Below are 16,411 nucleotides of genomic sequence, written 5' to 3'. Positions count from 1 at the left end.
TCATGGCGGTAATGTCACCTCAGGGAGTAAAACTTCTGGATGTGCAGCGATGTATGTAATGGGAGCGAGGAATGTGGAAAAGACCACTCCGTAGAGCATTGCAGGTACTAAATAGTGGCATTTCTTCTTCAGGTAATGCTAAATTTTTGGAGTTTACATGTATTTGTAAAAATAGTGATTAAAAGAGGACTAAATCTAATAGTGTCAAATATTTGACGAGTGAGGCCATAAGTCTTTTCTATATATTGTAGAAAAAGTACATTGTAGAATTGGATTGAAATACTGACATAGCTGAATCTATGTGGAATGAGTAATGGACCAAATGAAGCACTAAAAATAAAATGTAAAAAAGACAGGTAATTATGTGTCCTTGTGGGAATTACAGTACTAATGGCAATCACAAAGGGAAGCGTAGAGGGAAGCATGGGCGTTTAGTGCCCATAGGTAAACTTAGCTGTTGAAGTAAGTGAAAGTGTCTGTTGGAATTAGGCATCCAAGGGCGAGTTGTAGATACCTTGAGGTAAATGTAGCTGCTGCTGGGTTAATGGAAAGGGGGTGCATTCCTTCCTCTAGTGATTGCAGAACTTTGAAATTGGAGCTGTAGGTAGAGAACCGTGAAATGGGCTCGGGCGTGGTGCGGCGCCGAAATGGGCTCGGGCGCATGTGTTACTTTTCTTAAAGGGGCTGAGGTACTGTGTAACTCTGAAATGGGCTTGATGAGTGGATAACATGTGTGTAATATGTGAGGGTTTTTTTTATTCTGTTGTCCTTCTCTTTCCCTGACCCTTTGTGGTGCTCTCTACTCTTTTCATTCATGTCTTCTCTCTCTCTCTCCAACCTCCTGTGCTTTTCATAGTCTATCTCTTGTCATTATTATCATCTGACGCTCTGTGTTACTTTCTGTCCCATCGTATCATGTTGTATGTTTCTCCTGCTTTTTTCTTCATCTGTCCAGATCCCTGTCCCTTGTTTCTTCTATTGCTGTCCCTCTGCCTTGCTTCCTCTTGCCATCTTTTCTGTATTTCTCTCTGTTCCCTTCCCTCTTCCATCCTTTCTAACTGTATCCCCCTCTCCAGCTAGCTGTCCCTTCTCTTTTCTCTCTTCCTCCATGTCTCTCTCGCAGCCTATCAATCACAGTTGTTTTTTCCTCCAGTGCTGTCCTGCTCTGTCCCTTGTTTCTCACTCTCGTTCTGTCATGCTCCCTGTGTCTTTTTGGAACTCCTCCATCTCTGTCCTGTAGCCTATCACTATTTTTTTCTTCTGCCATCCCTTTGTCCTTCTTCCAGTCTTTGTGTCTCTCTCCCTTTGTTCTCCCTCCCTTCTTTTTTTTCCTTTCTTGCTACATCTCTGTTCTGTACCACAAAAGCACGGAGGGTGTTTAGTAACAGAGAAGAAGGATATAGGCAAGGACAAAGGAAATTAATGGCTGTTATTCGGGAAGAAAGGGGAAGAGGGCCTAGACGAGACTTGCCCCGACTGGGTAAGGATCAATGCGCTTTGTGTAAGAAATTCAGTCATTGGTAGAGGGAATGCCCAGGGAACAAGGAGCATCAGAGGGCTCAAACAGGAAGAACAGTAGCCTCTGTGAAGGGAGACTGACGAGAACCTGGGGAATCTACCCTAGCGGATCCACTGGTTATAATTAAGCTAGGGAAAACAGAACAAGAGGTAGAATTTTTGGTAGATACAGGAGCAACATACTCGGTTTTGAATCAGGCTTTGATGCCCCGGGGAATGATTATGTCACGGTGAAAGGAGCGACTGGCCAAAGTGAAAAGGCATAGTTTTGTAAACCTTTAGAATATAAATTAGGAAAACAGTGGGGCATTCATAAATTTTTATATATGCCGAACTCCCCAAAGGCCCTTTTGGGAAGGGACTTGTTGGAACCATTGGGAGCAAAAATTGTATTCAAGAAGGGAGAAATTACTCTGGAGGTAAAAGATCAGCAAAATATTCAAATATTGAGCCTAACTTTAACCAGTCTCCCCCTAGAAGGAATCATTAATGAGGACATCTTAAAGCAAGTGTACCCGGGGGTATGGGCTACCGATGCACCTGGAAGAGCGAAAAGTGTTCCACCTGTTGAAGTTAGGATCAAGGAAGGCCAAAAGCTGGTAAGAATTAAACAATATCCCCTAAAGAAGAAAGACAGAGAAGGAATCCGGCCGGTGATAGAAAAATTTTTGCAGTTGGGACTATTAAAAGAGTGTGAGTCTGAATTCAATCCCCCTATATTACCTGTTCGGAAGCCCGATGGGTCATATTGGGTGGTCCAAGACTTATGGGCGGTGAATAAGATAACTGAAGATCTTTACCCGGTAGCGGCGAACCCATAGACCCTGTTAACCGTGCTAACACCTGAATTGACTTGGTTTAGTGTTTTAGATTTGAAGGATGCTTTCGTTTGCCTCCCTCTCCGTGAAGCCAGGCAAAACTTACATTTGAATGGGAAAAGCCCAAGAGCGGTCGAAAGACCCAGCCCCAAGAGCGGTCGAAAGACCCAGCTCACTTGGACGGCCTTGCCACAAGGATTTAAGAATAGGCCTACCGTTTTTGGCAATCGGTTTGCGAAAGACTTGGAATCCTGGGAAACCCCGTCTGAGGAGGGGAAGCTGTTGCAGTATGTGGATGATATCCCGATCGCCACCAAAACGGAGAAAGATTGTACGACGTGGGCGGCGAGTCTGTTGAATTTCCTGGGACTTCAGGGGTACCGGGTATCCAAGAAAAAGGCACAGGTAATGCAAGGCAAAGTGAATTATTTGGGCTATGAAATTAGTGCGGGACAAAGACCTTTGGGACAGGCCTGTAAAGAGGCAATATGTCAAACTGGGAGACCTCAGACAGTAGAAGAGTTATGGACTTTTCTGGGAATGACAGGGTGGTGCCGATTGTGGATCTATAATTACGGATTGCTTGTTAAACCACTGTATGCGTTGACAGCCACTAAGCAGAAACACCTTGAGTGGAATAAGGAGACCGAACGAGCCTTTGAGCTACCGAAAAAGGCTTTGATGTCGGCCCTGGCCTTAGGACTCCCAGATGCGAGTAAGCTGTTTCTTCTTTACTCCCATGAGAAGCAGGGCATTGCTCTGGGAATATTAGCACAAAACCTGGGCCCGTATCGATGGGCAGTTGCCTACCTCTCTAAGCAGTTAGACACGACTGCAAAAGGTTGGCCTGGATGCCTGCGGGCGGTTGCGGCTGTGATACTAAATACACAGGAAGCCCGAAAGTTTACTCTGGGCCAGAAGATGACTGTTCTGGTGTCTCACGCAGTATCAGCAGTACCGGAAGCAAAAGGCGGACACTGGCTCTCTCCACAAAGATTCCTGAGATATCAAGCTATATTGGTAGCGCGGGATGACGTGGAGATTGTAGTCGCTAACATTGTCAACCCAGCTTCTTTTCTCAGCAGGAACACAGGAGAACCGGTACATCGTGACCGTTTGGAAACCATCGAAGCAACGTACGCCAGTTGCCCAGACGTGAAAGACGGCCCCATGGAAAACGGGGAAACTCGCTTCACAGACGGAAGCAGTTACGTCCTAAACAGTAATCGACACGCGGGATACGCCGTCACTGCCAGCCAAGAGGTAATAGAATCGGGGGCTTTGCCCAGGAACACCTCCGCACAGAAGGCAGAAATAATTGCTCTAACCCGCGCCCTGGAATTGGCCCAGGGCAAAGTTGTGAACATTTATACAGACTCAAAATATGCCTTTGGAGTTGTACACGCACGTGGAGCAATTTGGAAGGAGAGAGGACTAGTGAGTTCTCAAGGGAAAAATATCAAACACGCAGAAGAAATTCTGAAGTTACTGGAAGCTGTCCAGCTCCCTAAGAAAGTAGCAATTATGCATATTAAGGCACACCAGAAAGCGAGCTCAGATTTGGAAAAAGGGAACGAGCTGGCGGACAGAGAGGCAAAACAAGTGGCCAAAACACAGGTAAAAACAGAAGGGGCCTTAATTCCTGATAGGTGGATTTCCCTAGAAGGTAAGCCAGAATATACTAAGGAAGATCAAAAGCTCATTACAGGTTTAGAAGGGTCATATAATGAAGAGGGGTGGGCTCATACCCCACAGGGAAAGCTAATCGTTCCCTCTTGCTTATTATGGCATTTGATAGGGGAGGAACATAGGAAAAGACATTGGGGAACAGAAGCCCTGTATAATCATCTGATAGGAGAAATTGTGGCTAGGAATTTATACGCCACGGTGAGGCAGTGTGATCGCACAACAGTGTGATCTTTGCCTCCAGACTAATCCTAAGAGCACCCCCAAGCTGGAAATGGGCCAGACTGGAAAAGGCAATGGGCCTGGACAACAATGGCAAATTGCTAATGTTTATTCATTACTAAAACACACCCACTTGTGATTTGCAGCTATGCATGTTCCGTAGCTTTCTCATGGGAACTTCTTCAAAAGTTACTTATGAAGTTATGCCAAGGTCACACTGTCCCTGTTTTTCTCCTGATATCAGCAAAGCCAGCTATTTTCGGCCAAGGCCTAGTCTTGCTGCTCAAACTGACATTCTTTCACACAGAACTCTGCTCGCACAGCTTTTCTATAGACCCATGTCCTTTTTCATGAAGCCAATTCCCAACAATTCCCCCTTTTTCTTTTTGTGCGAGTAGAGCTTGGTGTGTCAGCTTTGAGACTTCTTTTATCATGCACCCATACGGAATTCTAACTATTACACAGATTAATATCAATATACCCAACCATCATAAGGCTTCCTTAATCAATGACATTACCCATAGTGTTATCCCGCCGAATATTGATTGTAACACTCCATCAAACCAACTAGTTTCTTGCTGGATCTTTGTGTATGTTTCTTCAGCCAATCTATTTGTTTGTATATAGATTGAGGTAAAATTTTAACACCTGCTGTATTGCCCTTTGCAAAGATCTGTGAACACAATTAATTAAACACAGTAAAAACAACATTATACCTAATAAAATACATAAGCACACAAAAAGAGGTTTGATTAATAGCTTTAGCTAGTGACACCCAAACATTCTTACTGTCCCATGGTGTTAACCGATGTGGATCAATCACCGGTGTCACTGTCATGCTGCTTACTACAGTCAGTGTGTTCCATATCAATCTCAGCATAAGGTTTCAAATTTATGGGTAAATCAGGAACGTATCTGCCAGACATGGAGGATGTGATGGGGTTTTTTTGTTGTGGTTTTTTTTTGTTTTGTTTTGTTTTGTTTTGTTTTTTTTGTCCAATTGCTGCCAAGGCTTGCCATCCCGGTGCACTTAGTTGTCTTGTAGAAGTTAAGGTACCGCTGCCCCACAATAAATCCAGCAGCGGCTGTAAGTCTGTATTTGTAATACCACAACAAGGTTGAATCCACTGTAGGTCTCCGTTTAAATCTTTCTCCCTCTTTTTGTTTTTGAGCAATCCAGGCTTGCTTAATAACTTGGGATGCCATTTTCCTTAATAAGCTGAACAAGGTAAAACTATTACAATAGCTAAAATCACAGTAACTACAATAATGCCCATAATTCTTTGAGCCAACCTGTTACCCCTAATGACCCAGACCATGAGGAAAATGAACCATCTATACATTCTTGTGCCATCTTGCTCCACGAACTCAGCCCAGCAATCGGTAGGTGCCAGCTTTCCGTGGGCGTCCCCACAGAGGCAACGATGGCCTCACTGTACACCAGCCCGATGCTCTTCGGAAAATCCCAGTATTTATACATTTGCAGAGGAACGGGTTTTAGCACACGTGGCCAGCGGGTGCCAAAAGTCCGCCTCGGTTGCAATCTATGACGCATGCGCTCGCTGGCCAGGCGCGCTGCACGAGTCATAGCCATCTTGTCTATTGGTTCATGGGCTTTACGATACAGTTGCGATGCACAGAGAATCTTGACCTGTTATGTTAGCCAAGGTGACCTATACATTAGTTTTTGGCTGAGGTAGTATTCATATTGCCACATCATCTATGATGCTCCAGATGATGATGGTCATGCAAATCGAACAGGAGTCCATCGTGGGCCTGTATCTGTGGAAACACAATCAACCTCGTTCCCAGGTTATTAATGGAAATAGACCTTACCCCTAATTTTGGCTTTAACTAACTTTTACCCCACACTGTCTTCCCGTAATCACACTATGTTTAATCAAATTATGCTTTACACACTTTTTACCTAAAGCAGGTTCTATATACAATAAGGCATGCTGTTCTGAAAACCTCTCTGAAGGACTCCGTGTCCACTAGTAATACTCTATTAGTTAGAATCTGTCAGATCAGTGGCTCCAGCACCCGCCGGTGCCGTGCCAGTCGCCATTGGAACAATTCCGGGTCCAGCATCAGTGCGAAGCCATGGCTTGTCCCACTTAGCCAGGATCTCCCAGTAAGTTTTACTTCTGCTGATCTGCACCATTTCCTGGATTCTGGGTCCTTATACATTACCATGATTCCTGTACTTTGTTGCGTCCTTTCTGCCTGTAAAAGAACATGATGCACTACCATTGGTGGGTCTTTGTGATCACCTGTCAATCTAAGATAATTTAGCACAAATAAGGCTTTGGCCAATCGTTCCTCTGGGAGTAAGCCCTGGGTTCCCCCCTTTTGTTTTTGCAGCATGTTCTTTTAGGGTTTGGTTGGCCCATTCGACAATAGCCTGTCCTGTGGGAAGATGTGGAATACCGGTACCGTGGTGAATTCCCCACAAATTACAAAATCGAGCAAATCGTGTAGAACCATAGGCTGGGCCGTTGTCCATCTTAATTTCTTGAGGCACACCCAGTACTGCAAAAGAAGCGTGAAGATGTCATTCAATATGTAAGGCCTTTTCTCCAGTTCGTGCCGTGGCCCACATGGCAGCAGGATAGGTATCAATACACACATGCACAGAACGCTTTGCACCAAACCACATGACATGGGTGAAATCCATTTGCCACAACTGCAATGGCAAAAGACCTCGTCGGTTAACCCCACAGCCCAAGCCGAGCCCTTCCTTTTGACAATCAGGGCATGCTTTAACGATACCTTGGGCATCAGTAAGTGGTAAGTCAAATTGCTTTGCTAACATCCTAGCGGGTTGGTGCAAGAACGCATGCGATTGCCGTGCTTTGTTGAAAACGATTCCCTGGAGGAGGCTCCCGTGGCGCTGCAACCAATTGGTCAACTCTGTCATTTCCCGTTTCTCATCTGCACAGTGTTCTCATACCCAAGAGTTCTACCAGAGGGGTCATATTGCCATTAGTGATACCGCAAAGATTCCGCACCCACTGGATATCTCCCACAAGCTTCTGGACATCATGTAACATTGAAATTTCTCATGTTATTTGAACCTTCTGAGGTTTAACATTGCTAGCATTTATGTGCCACCCCAAATACTTCCAAGGTGCTGCCTTTTGCACCTTTTCAGGAGTGATTATTACTCCGCGATGGCTTAAGATGTCCTGCAATTGAGTTAAAATCTCATCCTGTGGCAAGTTACTGAGGTAACTGCTTTCTTACAGGCTCTGATGCCCAGGCCACATACACCTGACGCATCGTGGGGGAATTGCGCATTCATTGCAGTAACACGACCCAATGGTATCTCTTATAGGGTTCTGCCTTGTTAATCGATGGTACCGAAAAGGCGAACCGTTCAGCGCCATCTGGGTGCAATCTTTTAGATTTATAATTAACAAATCCCATTCTTCTGGAAGCATAACTGGAGATGGCAAACCTGGCTGCAGGGCTCCCATACTGTGCATCACCACATTCACAGCTCTGAGATCATGTAACAGTCTCCGCTTCCCACTTTTCTTGGGAATGGTAAATATTGATGTATTCCATGGACTAGTAGAAGGAACAACTTGTCCCGCTCTCAACTGGTCCTCAACTAACCCTTGTATTTTTAGTAGCCTTTCAGAATTTAGCAGCTACTGATCAATCCAAACAGGTTCATCTGTTTTCCAGTTAATTTTCAGAATCGGCTACCCCTCAGTGACCGCTCCTAAAAAGGATGCGTCACTAACATTGCCTTCATTTGGCTCAATAAATCATGGCCTACGAGGCCAAACAATTCAGTTGGGGTAGTCATGACATACGGACACGTCGTAATGTGTTCACCATCGGGGAACACAAATGTAATTGGTAGCTGACTTACTAAGGTGGCTTGTGTGCCCCCTATCCCTGCAATACCAAAGTTTGGATTGATCGATGGCCATGATGGAGGCCAAATGCATTGTGAAATAATCATAACATCAGCACCTGTATTGATTGTCATCGGTTTCTTGACAACAACTCCATCGGGCCCTTCCAATTGCACTACCTTTTCTGGTTTACCTCTTGTTGCGTCCATGGCAAAGTATACCTGCGGTTTCCCTGTGGAGCCGAATCCACCATCTCCACGTTGTACTTCACCTGGGTTCGGAACACACGACCTGAATGGAACTAATTGTGCTATTCTGGTACCTTTAGGAATAGAAACAGGAGGGATTAAAACATGAATCATAATTTTCACAGTCCCACAATAATCTGCATCAATAAGCCCTGGGAGCACCAGAATTCCTTCTAGAGCTGTTGAAGATTGCCCCATTAAAAATGCACTAAGTCCAAACCCCAATGGTCCCTTTATGTTGACTGCGGTTTCCACATCCACTCTGGAGCTTCCTGCGGTGGCGGATCTGGTGGTTGCGAGGCTGCCTGAGGGCTGGCAGCTCAAGCCCCTTGCATTCGTGTCGTCGCGCGAGGGGCCTTCGCAGTCGGTGTAAAGTTTCCCTTCTTCCTATATTCTTGGTGGTATGGTTATCTTTCTTACACTTGTTGCAGCACTTACTGTTAACAGTACCTGTACATTTGTTCCTAATGTGTCCACGTTTGCCACAGTTAGAACACTTGACCAAGGGTGTCTTACTGGCCTTGTGTTTCTTTGTAGCTCCTTGGAGAGCTGTGGCAGCATAGGCTACTTTCTGTGAGTCCACTGATCGATCCGTGTATTCTATCATATCAACGATGTCTGCATTTTTCGGCAAATTACACAATGCTTTGCGTGTCTTTTCAGTAGCATTTTCAAAAGCGAGTATTTTGAACGTGTTTTCTTTCATGCCCTCGTTCATGTCAGGGTGGTCATAAATTGTATTCTCCTGTTTCACCTGGGTAAAAGCATGGCTGTACATATTGTCTGGTACAGTAAGAAAAGCTTGATACGCCAAGATCTGTGATAGATGATGAACCTCAGTGACACATTGTAACTGAGCGTTCCCTGATGCGAAGGGTCCAGTACCCATCGGCATCTGCATGGTTACTCCCCATAGGGGATCTGTTTGTTGTCGTGATGTTGCTTGTTCCCTATCACAGAGCTTCTCCCACTGCCAGAAAAACACTAACATTCGGGCGGGTGTCAAAATCAACTGTGCTAGCTGTTTAATATCTTGAGGTATCAGCGTATCAGCAGAAAAAATGAATTGCAGTATTTGGTGAGTTAACGCAGATTTGATTCCGTACTGACTCACAGCATTCCTTAATTTCTCAATGACCTTCCAGTCAAACACCTCCCATTTTTTCTGTCCATTTGATGCAATAACTGGGAATGCTTAGAGCATAGTCCCTTCTATAATGGCATCTGTTATTACACCCCTCCAATGTCTCTGCCTTTCTTCTGCAGCGGCTATTACAGGCGGCTCCGCGTCTGTCACGGGTGCGGTTGGTTTCCCCGTCTCTTTTCCCCATTTCCTTTAACAATTCTAACATTGTCTCTTTTTGTTCTATTATTAGAGTAGCCAAGTCCTTGTTTGCATTATTTGAATCAGGGTGTATGCTAGGTATAATTTGTTCATGTTGAACGGTGGTATCTGAGGGCTGGTTTTTCGTAGGCAGATTTTTACTCACTCCCTGATTCTGTAGGGTTTCCTTTAATCGTACGGTTAGGGAGGCTTGGGAACTGTCGGATGGCTGATTAATATCGGCAGTCCCAGGGAGTGGAGCAGAAGTCAAGGGCACGAGAGCAGGCGAACAAGCTCCAAAAAGTCTCTCTCGCTGCATTATGTTTTTCTCCCCGCTTTTCCCTTTCGCTTGCGGTTGGAGAGAGAGAGCAGCAAAAGCAGACGCAGACGCTTTACGATCTGCTTTCATTTCTTACAGAGTTGTCTTAATCAATTTCCGTAAAGTTACAAGATCTTTAACTTCTTTAGACCCGTCACTAATTTCATCCCATAGGGAGGTTCCGATAGCATTCCAGGTACTAAGCTCAAAAGCTGTACCCACACTAATTGAAAGGTTTCTGTCCTTGCTTCATTAGTTTTTTAGCTGATTTATCATCATCAGTTACCATATCCCATAATACGTCTCCTAATCTACGCCATTCACTCTCCTTAAATAATAAATCCGGATTCTTAAAGCATCCCTTAACGCGACCCAGCGTGACTAACCCCGAAATTTGCTTAATGCAGTTTACTCCCCGCTTTTCTAAAAAGCATTGTAATAATTTTAGGGCTACCTCTTGATCCATTGCCGGCCGGCTTCTTGATACTCCTGGGTGCTACCTTGATTAAGGCACCTCGGTTAAAAAGTCTTTGCAGCCTTTTTCCAGTAGCTCTCACTGACGGCGAACCCCTTTTGGACGGTCCAGGCACGAGAGTTAACACACCAACCAAGACGATCAGCGTTCGGTTAATCTTTTGCCCCCCGGTCGCTGCTACCGGTGCTTCTCAGTGTCCGTCGCTCCAATTCCCCTTTCTTCGGTCCCCGTTCGGGCGCCATTTGTTGGAGCGGCGGAGGAATGCACATAAGTCGACCCAATATGAGTGATAGAAGTGATTCAACTTTATTTGCACGGATAGCTCATATTTATACAGTTTGCGATAATTATGCCTACTAGTCCTAATATGATTGGTACATTGCTAATGTTTATTCATTACTAAAACACACCCACTTGTGGTTGGCAGCTACGCGTGTTCAGTAACTTTCTCATGAGAACTTCTTCAAAAGTTACTTGTGAAGTTATGCCAAGGTCACACCGTCCCTGTCTTTCTCCTGATAACAGCGAGACCAGCTGTTGTTTTTCTCCCAATATCAGTAAAGCCAGCTATTTTCAGCCAAGGCCTAGTCTTGTTGCTCAAACTGACATTCTTTCACACAGAACTCTGCTCGCACAACTTTTCCACAGGCCCATGTCCTTTTTCAGCAAGCCACTTCCCAACAAAAGGTATTCCTAGAAAAAGTTTCCCGTTTATAAAGCAGGAGTTTGTTGGGGCTGAATTACAGTTCCTTTGTAACTGAATTGGGTCAATATTCCGAAAAAGGGGAATATGTTTATTTTTGAAACAGGTCAATACTTGCATGTGTTGTGCTGGCAAGGAGGAGGCTTCTTAAATGTAGAACTTGTTAAATTTAAAAGCACACCTCCACTCTCCATAGTATTGCTTCTATGTTAATTCAGGGTTAAGATATTCGTTCACTTCAGTTTCTGTGAATCTGTTAGGGCAGCGTGCTCTAAGGTGATGGGAGGGAGCAGGGGGAAGAAGGGGAGGAGGAAAAGCAAAATATCTGGAACCTGCTCTTCCATGACTCCTGCAAACTGTAATGTTATTTTTTTTTTTCCCAAGCCTGAAAACTGTACTTGGCAGTGGGATTGTGGCTATCTTGTTAATATTCTTCCTTCCTTTCTTGTTTTGGCCTCTCCAGGAAGCGATTCGAGTAATCCTTGGAAATCTTGATGATTTACATGCATTTTCTACAGACCACTATCTTTCTGTGTACCCTTTCTTTCCTACTTGTAAAAGAAAAGGTCCAATGACTTGTATCTGTTGGGCATTGCTTAGTTTGACATTCCTGCCTAGTAGTGCGCAGATCTTTAGCTGGAGTACGACTCCTCTGAGCTTCGCAGTTTTACATTAGCTGAAGATCCTCCTCAGTTGTTGCCTTCACCAGAGAACTGATGTATGTAAAAAGAATGTTTTGCAGTGTTTTCAGATGGCCACCCCTGCGTTCCAAATCTGATTTAGCCAGAGAAAACGAACGTGCATATATAAAGTCCCAGGAAGCCCACGTAATGCGATTGCAAGGGAAGCTAGTGCGTTGTTTCAAAAGGTTAATAAAATGTAAAGCGCTCCTTACAGGCGCAGCAGCGTTGGCCCTCTAGTAGAGAAGACCGCAGTAGTTTTCTTGTAAGGTACATTAGGATTAAGTATTGTAGTTGCTGTAGTGTAAAGGGTTACGGAGAAGTTACTCTCCTGAGGCTGTTGTTGCAGAGAAAAGTAAGTTAGTGGAAGGAGAAGCCTTTTCAGTCCTAAGGTGCGTCAGTTTGTGAATCGGATCAGGCCTTTCGGCATCATCTCCTCCCGTGATTCCGAGTGCCCAGGAGTAATGAACACCCGCGTGTTTCCGCCTCCAAGGCATCCCCTTCCAGTCTCGGCAGACTGCGTTATTGCCACCCCTGGTCCTAGCAGGCAAGAACGAGATCATCCTCTTTCTCTGTCAGAAGCTGGTAGGTATGAGAGCAACTTATTCCTGTTGCTGCCAGGAAGAGAAAGTAGCCCAGAGCATCGTCAGACTGGAGGCACCCAAACAAAGGAAGCCTCGTTGTTGGTTTGCTTCGCTAAAGCGCAGCCAGTTTTGCCTGCGTGCTTGAGGAGGGTTTGATTCACGAGCTTGTATTTCTGGAACTGGGAAGTCCATCCACCTGCTCAGGCAGCACCGGGCCCTGCGGAGAACTGCAAGCTCAGAGGCCTGGCGTGATGAGTTGTCCTGCAGTCTGTGTGTCGGGCTCCTCGCTGTAGCATACCTCTTAGTTAATCGCCAGCTGTGGGAGTCCTTGAAGCCAAACTCAAACGAACAATTTCATCCCTTAAAGGAACTGACTGTGTCATCTAGGCAAATCTTGGGCTTCATCTCTGGTCCTCAGGATGCAAATGGAGTAAAAGTATTCATGCTATCTGTTTCTTCCTGAGGTCAGAGGCACGTAAGAAGGCTGCTGCCTGGCGTCACCCATTCGTGCATGCATGAGCTCCTAGGTGTGCGAACTGCACCCCCAGGAAGGAACGTCTGTAACTGTGGCGTTTGTCATGTCAATTATCTTTTGTTCTCCCATTTTGAGGAGGACTGTGAAGTGAATGTAATGATGCTAGTCCTGTGAATCCTAGTCCTTTTCAGGTTTAAAAATAATTTTTAAAAGAATTACTTTTTAGTTAGGAAAGCTGATGAGGTTTTCTTCACAGGGTTGGGAGAGCCTGGCATGTTGTTTTTTGCGGGAAGATGTGAGGACTGAAGCCAGATGCAGTTAAGGAAACACAGTGCTATGAATGCAAGCAACTGATGGAAGAGTGTCACCTGGATGAGTGTTTCTTGTAATGTGTTACTAGCGTATGGTGTCTCCTCACATCTCATTTCTCCGCTGTGTAGTTCGATGTGTCACTTGTTCAGCTGCTGCTGCTCATTAAATATAAATCTCCATTGGCAGGAGCAGTTACAGGGTCGTGGATCTTGGACCAAGATCCTCAAAACCCCCTAGCTATGCGAGGTTTCCCTGCCGCACGTGCACTGCCTTTGTGTCCTGACGCTCTGTTTCTCCAGGAATGTCAGTATTTGCGTGGGGAGTTTCAAGGACCTGCCTGTGGACGCGACGGCCCCTACGCCCCTGATGTATTCTTCTGGTGCTGCATCCTCTTCTTCGCCACCTTTGCCCTGTCAAGCTTCTTGAAGAAGTTTAAAACCAGCCGCTACTTTCCAACCAGAGTAAGTAGAAGGAGGTGGCCAGTGTCCATCTCCGCACTCGTTTCCCAAAATGGCTTTCCTGGAGCACTAAGCAGTATTTGCCCTGCCTTGGTCAAGCTGGGAAACGTTGGCCTTGCAGGCCAAGCTCTCCAAGAGCTTGGATGTCCCACACTCATTTCCATGAGTGCAAAATCATCGTAGCGTTTCCCACCTGCCTCGTGACCTGCCCCAGATTGAAGATTTTTGGGGTTTGATTTTTTTTAATTTTTTTTCTTCTCCTCAGGTAGTAGGAAGTCAGGTTTCCCAAAGTTTTGGGGGTTGGGGTTTTCGGTTTGTTTTTTTTCCCCTACCTTCTGCGCATTATGTGCTCGAGTGGAAAGTAGATTCGAATGAGGAGCTTCCTTTTGAGGACTAAAGGATGCCTCAGTGCCTTGTTGCCATTGTAGCTGTGAGTGTAGCTGTAGTGGCAGACATGTGTTTTCTTATTTTTAATATTATTATTATTATTTTTAGATTTTGACTTAAACCAACCCTTGTTGGCCTAGTTAAGCTTTTTTTTATTGTCTGACCCCAGATCTCACAGGGACAAACACAGCAGCAGTATCTAAGCAAGGGATCAGGCTGCATGTGCTCAGAGGGGTGGTGGGATTTGGTTAAGCAGCCTTAATGTTGTGGATGTCTGCAACTCTTGCATCTCACCTTACGGCCCTGTTTGCCATGCCCCTCTCACCTCTGGTTTCTCGCCCCAGGTACGGTCCACAGTGAGCGACTTTGCTGTTTTCCTCACCATCGTCATCATGGTGCTCCTTGACTTTGTGGTTGGGATCACATTGCCGAAGCTCCAGGTCCCCCATGCGTTCAAGGTAACGGGGTGTTTTGGCACGTGGGGGTGCCACAAGGTGATGCCGGGGCAGGGCAGGGCTGAGTCTGGAGGAGATGCTGGTGGTGTGACCATCTCCTCTTCCACCTCCAAGTGCCTTGCTTCCTCCTGGAAACGAGAAGATGGCCCCAAAACTAGATACCTACAGGGGAAGTATCTAGAGCTGCTTGCAAAGAGGAGACTGGCACTGCTGAAGCCCCCGGGAGAGGGGGACATGAAGCCAGGGCTGGGAGGTGCTCTGACGCAAGGAGGGAGGGGAAAATGAAAGCCAGTGGAGTGCCTGGGCTGGGAGACGATGCTGATGTGTGGGCTTTGTTGCAGCCTACCAGAGATGACCGCGGGTGGTTCATCAACCCCATAGGACCCAACCCTTGGTGGACGGTGTTGGCTGCGCTCGTCCCAGCTCTGCTCTGCACCATCTTGATATTCATGGACCAGCAGATCAGTGCCGTTATTGTGAACAGGAAGGAGCACAAGCTGAAGGTAAGGGCCTGCGAGAGATGACCCCAGCCCCTTCTGGGCTGCAGGTCTGGGGAGAAGCTCTTATTCCCGATGCTTTCTGAAGGCATTGGTTTGGGACAAGGTCAGGCTGCGTGGCAGGATGCTCTCCTGGATTAACGATGATGCAGGGAGCAAGTGACAGGGCAGTATAGATGAGCAACCTTTTGGGGGAGCAAATTAATCTTGGAGCAATAGAGAACTGCGTTTTTGTTTTAAAATGGCAGCAGCAGCAGGTGTGGGGAATGAATTGTTTTGATGCGCTGCCAGGGATAACTCAGAGTCACACCTTCCTTGCAAGTGGTACAGTTTTCTTTGTGAGTGGAAAAAATGGTTTGGTGCTTTTGGGTTGTGGCTCGTTGTTTTTTGGAGAAGTATTTAATGCACAAGCTCTGCATATCCATTGTGTCTGAACTCCTGCCAGATTTTCATGCCAGGTGCTTGTGCAAAGCCTGCATACACCCTTGCTTGTTTCCATTTCTTGTTTTGAATTCTGAAGAAGTTGACTTGTGCTCGAGCAGGGTTTGAGTCTGACTTGCGACGTTATCCTTGCTCTTGTGCTATGGGATGCTCTGTTTCTTGTTTTCCTGCCTGCAGAAAGGATGCGGGTACCACCTGGACCTTTTTGTGGTGGCCGTGATGCTCGGGGTGTGCTCTGTGATGGGGCTGCCCTGGTTTGTGGCTGCGACCGTCCTGTCCATCACCCACGTGAATAGCCTCAAAGTAGAGTCTGACTGCTCAGCTCCAGGAGAACAACCCAAGTTGCTGGGGATACGAGAGCAGAGAGTCACTGGCTTGCTGATCTTTGTGCTCATGGGCTGCTCTGTCTTCTTCACTTCCGTGTTAAAGGTGAGAGGAAAATGCAAACCACCCAACAACCGTGAGCTTGTTGGAGGTTACAGAAAAACAGTCCCCTCTCTGCAGGCCTGAGTAGTTAGTTGTGGAGCGGAGGAGGAGGAGGTGGTCCCAACCCTTGGGGCTTGACCAACGGTGGGAACCAGCCTCGGTTAGGTTTTGCAGCCCTTCAGGCCCCCGTTTGGTGTGCTCGAGGCGAGCAAGCAACGCAACTGCTTGAATTTTTGGGTGTCTTTCAGGCCCACCCATGTTTATGGGTTACAGTTGAGCATATTCAGACGAGCACATCTGCTCTGTTTCAAACAGGCAGCCCTTTAGTGGCTGCAATTTGCTCCCCAAATGCCGCGGAGCAGCCGTTCCCAGGAGCTAAACACACTGAGGTCATCCCTGTGGGCTTCCTTGCACGTTCCTCCCACAAAGTAATCTCGTCTCTAGGCTAAAAGGAGGCCTGTGGCCTTTGCCTGTTGCCCCAAGAATAGGCAGAAGTGTTTCTTCTACCGCCAGA

The 16,411-nt window shown here is 46.2% G+C and overlaps 1 protein-coding gene across 1 annotated transcript in view; it reads left to right on the top strand.

Annotated features, from left to right (window-relative positions):
• Window positions 1-16,411, top strand: part of LOC126037365 (electroneutral sodium bicarbonate exchanger 1-like) — a gene marked incomplete at its 3' end in the record, with an annotated part of 234,381 nt that overhangs the window by 118,749 nt on the left and 99,221 nt on the right. Inside the window, exon 7 of the mRNA XM_049797672.1 lies at window positions 14,875-15,036. Coding sequence (XP_049653629.1) covers window positions 14,875-15,036 — 162 coding nt within the window. The remainder of the gene's footprint in view (window positions 1-14,874; window positions 15,037-16,411) is intronic.

Source organism: Accipiter gentilis, unplaced genomic scaffold (assembly GCF_929443795.1).
Source record: "Accipiter gentilis unplaced genomic scaffold, bAccGen1.1, whole genome shotgun sequence".
NCBI lineage: Eukaryota > Metazoa > Chordata > Aves > Accipitriformes > Accipitridae > Astur > Astur gentilis.
Note: the sequence above shows the minus strand (reverse complement) of the source record. Positions and strands in the feature narration are given on the sequence as shown.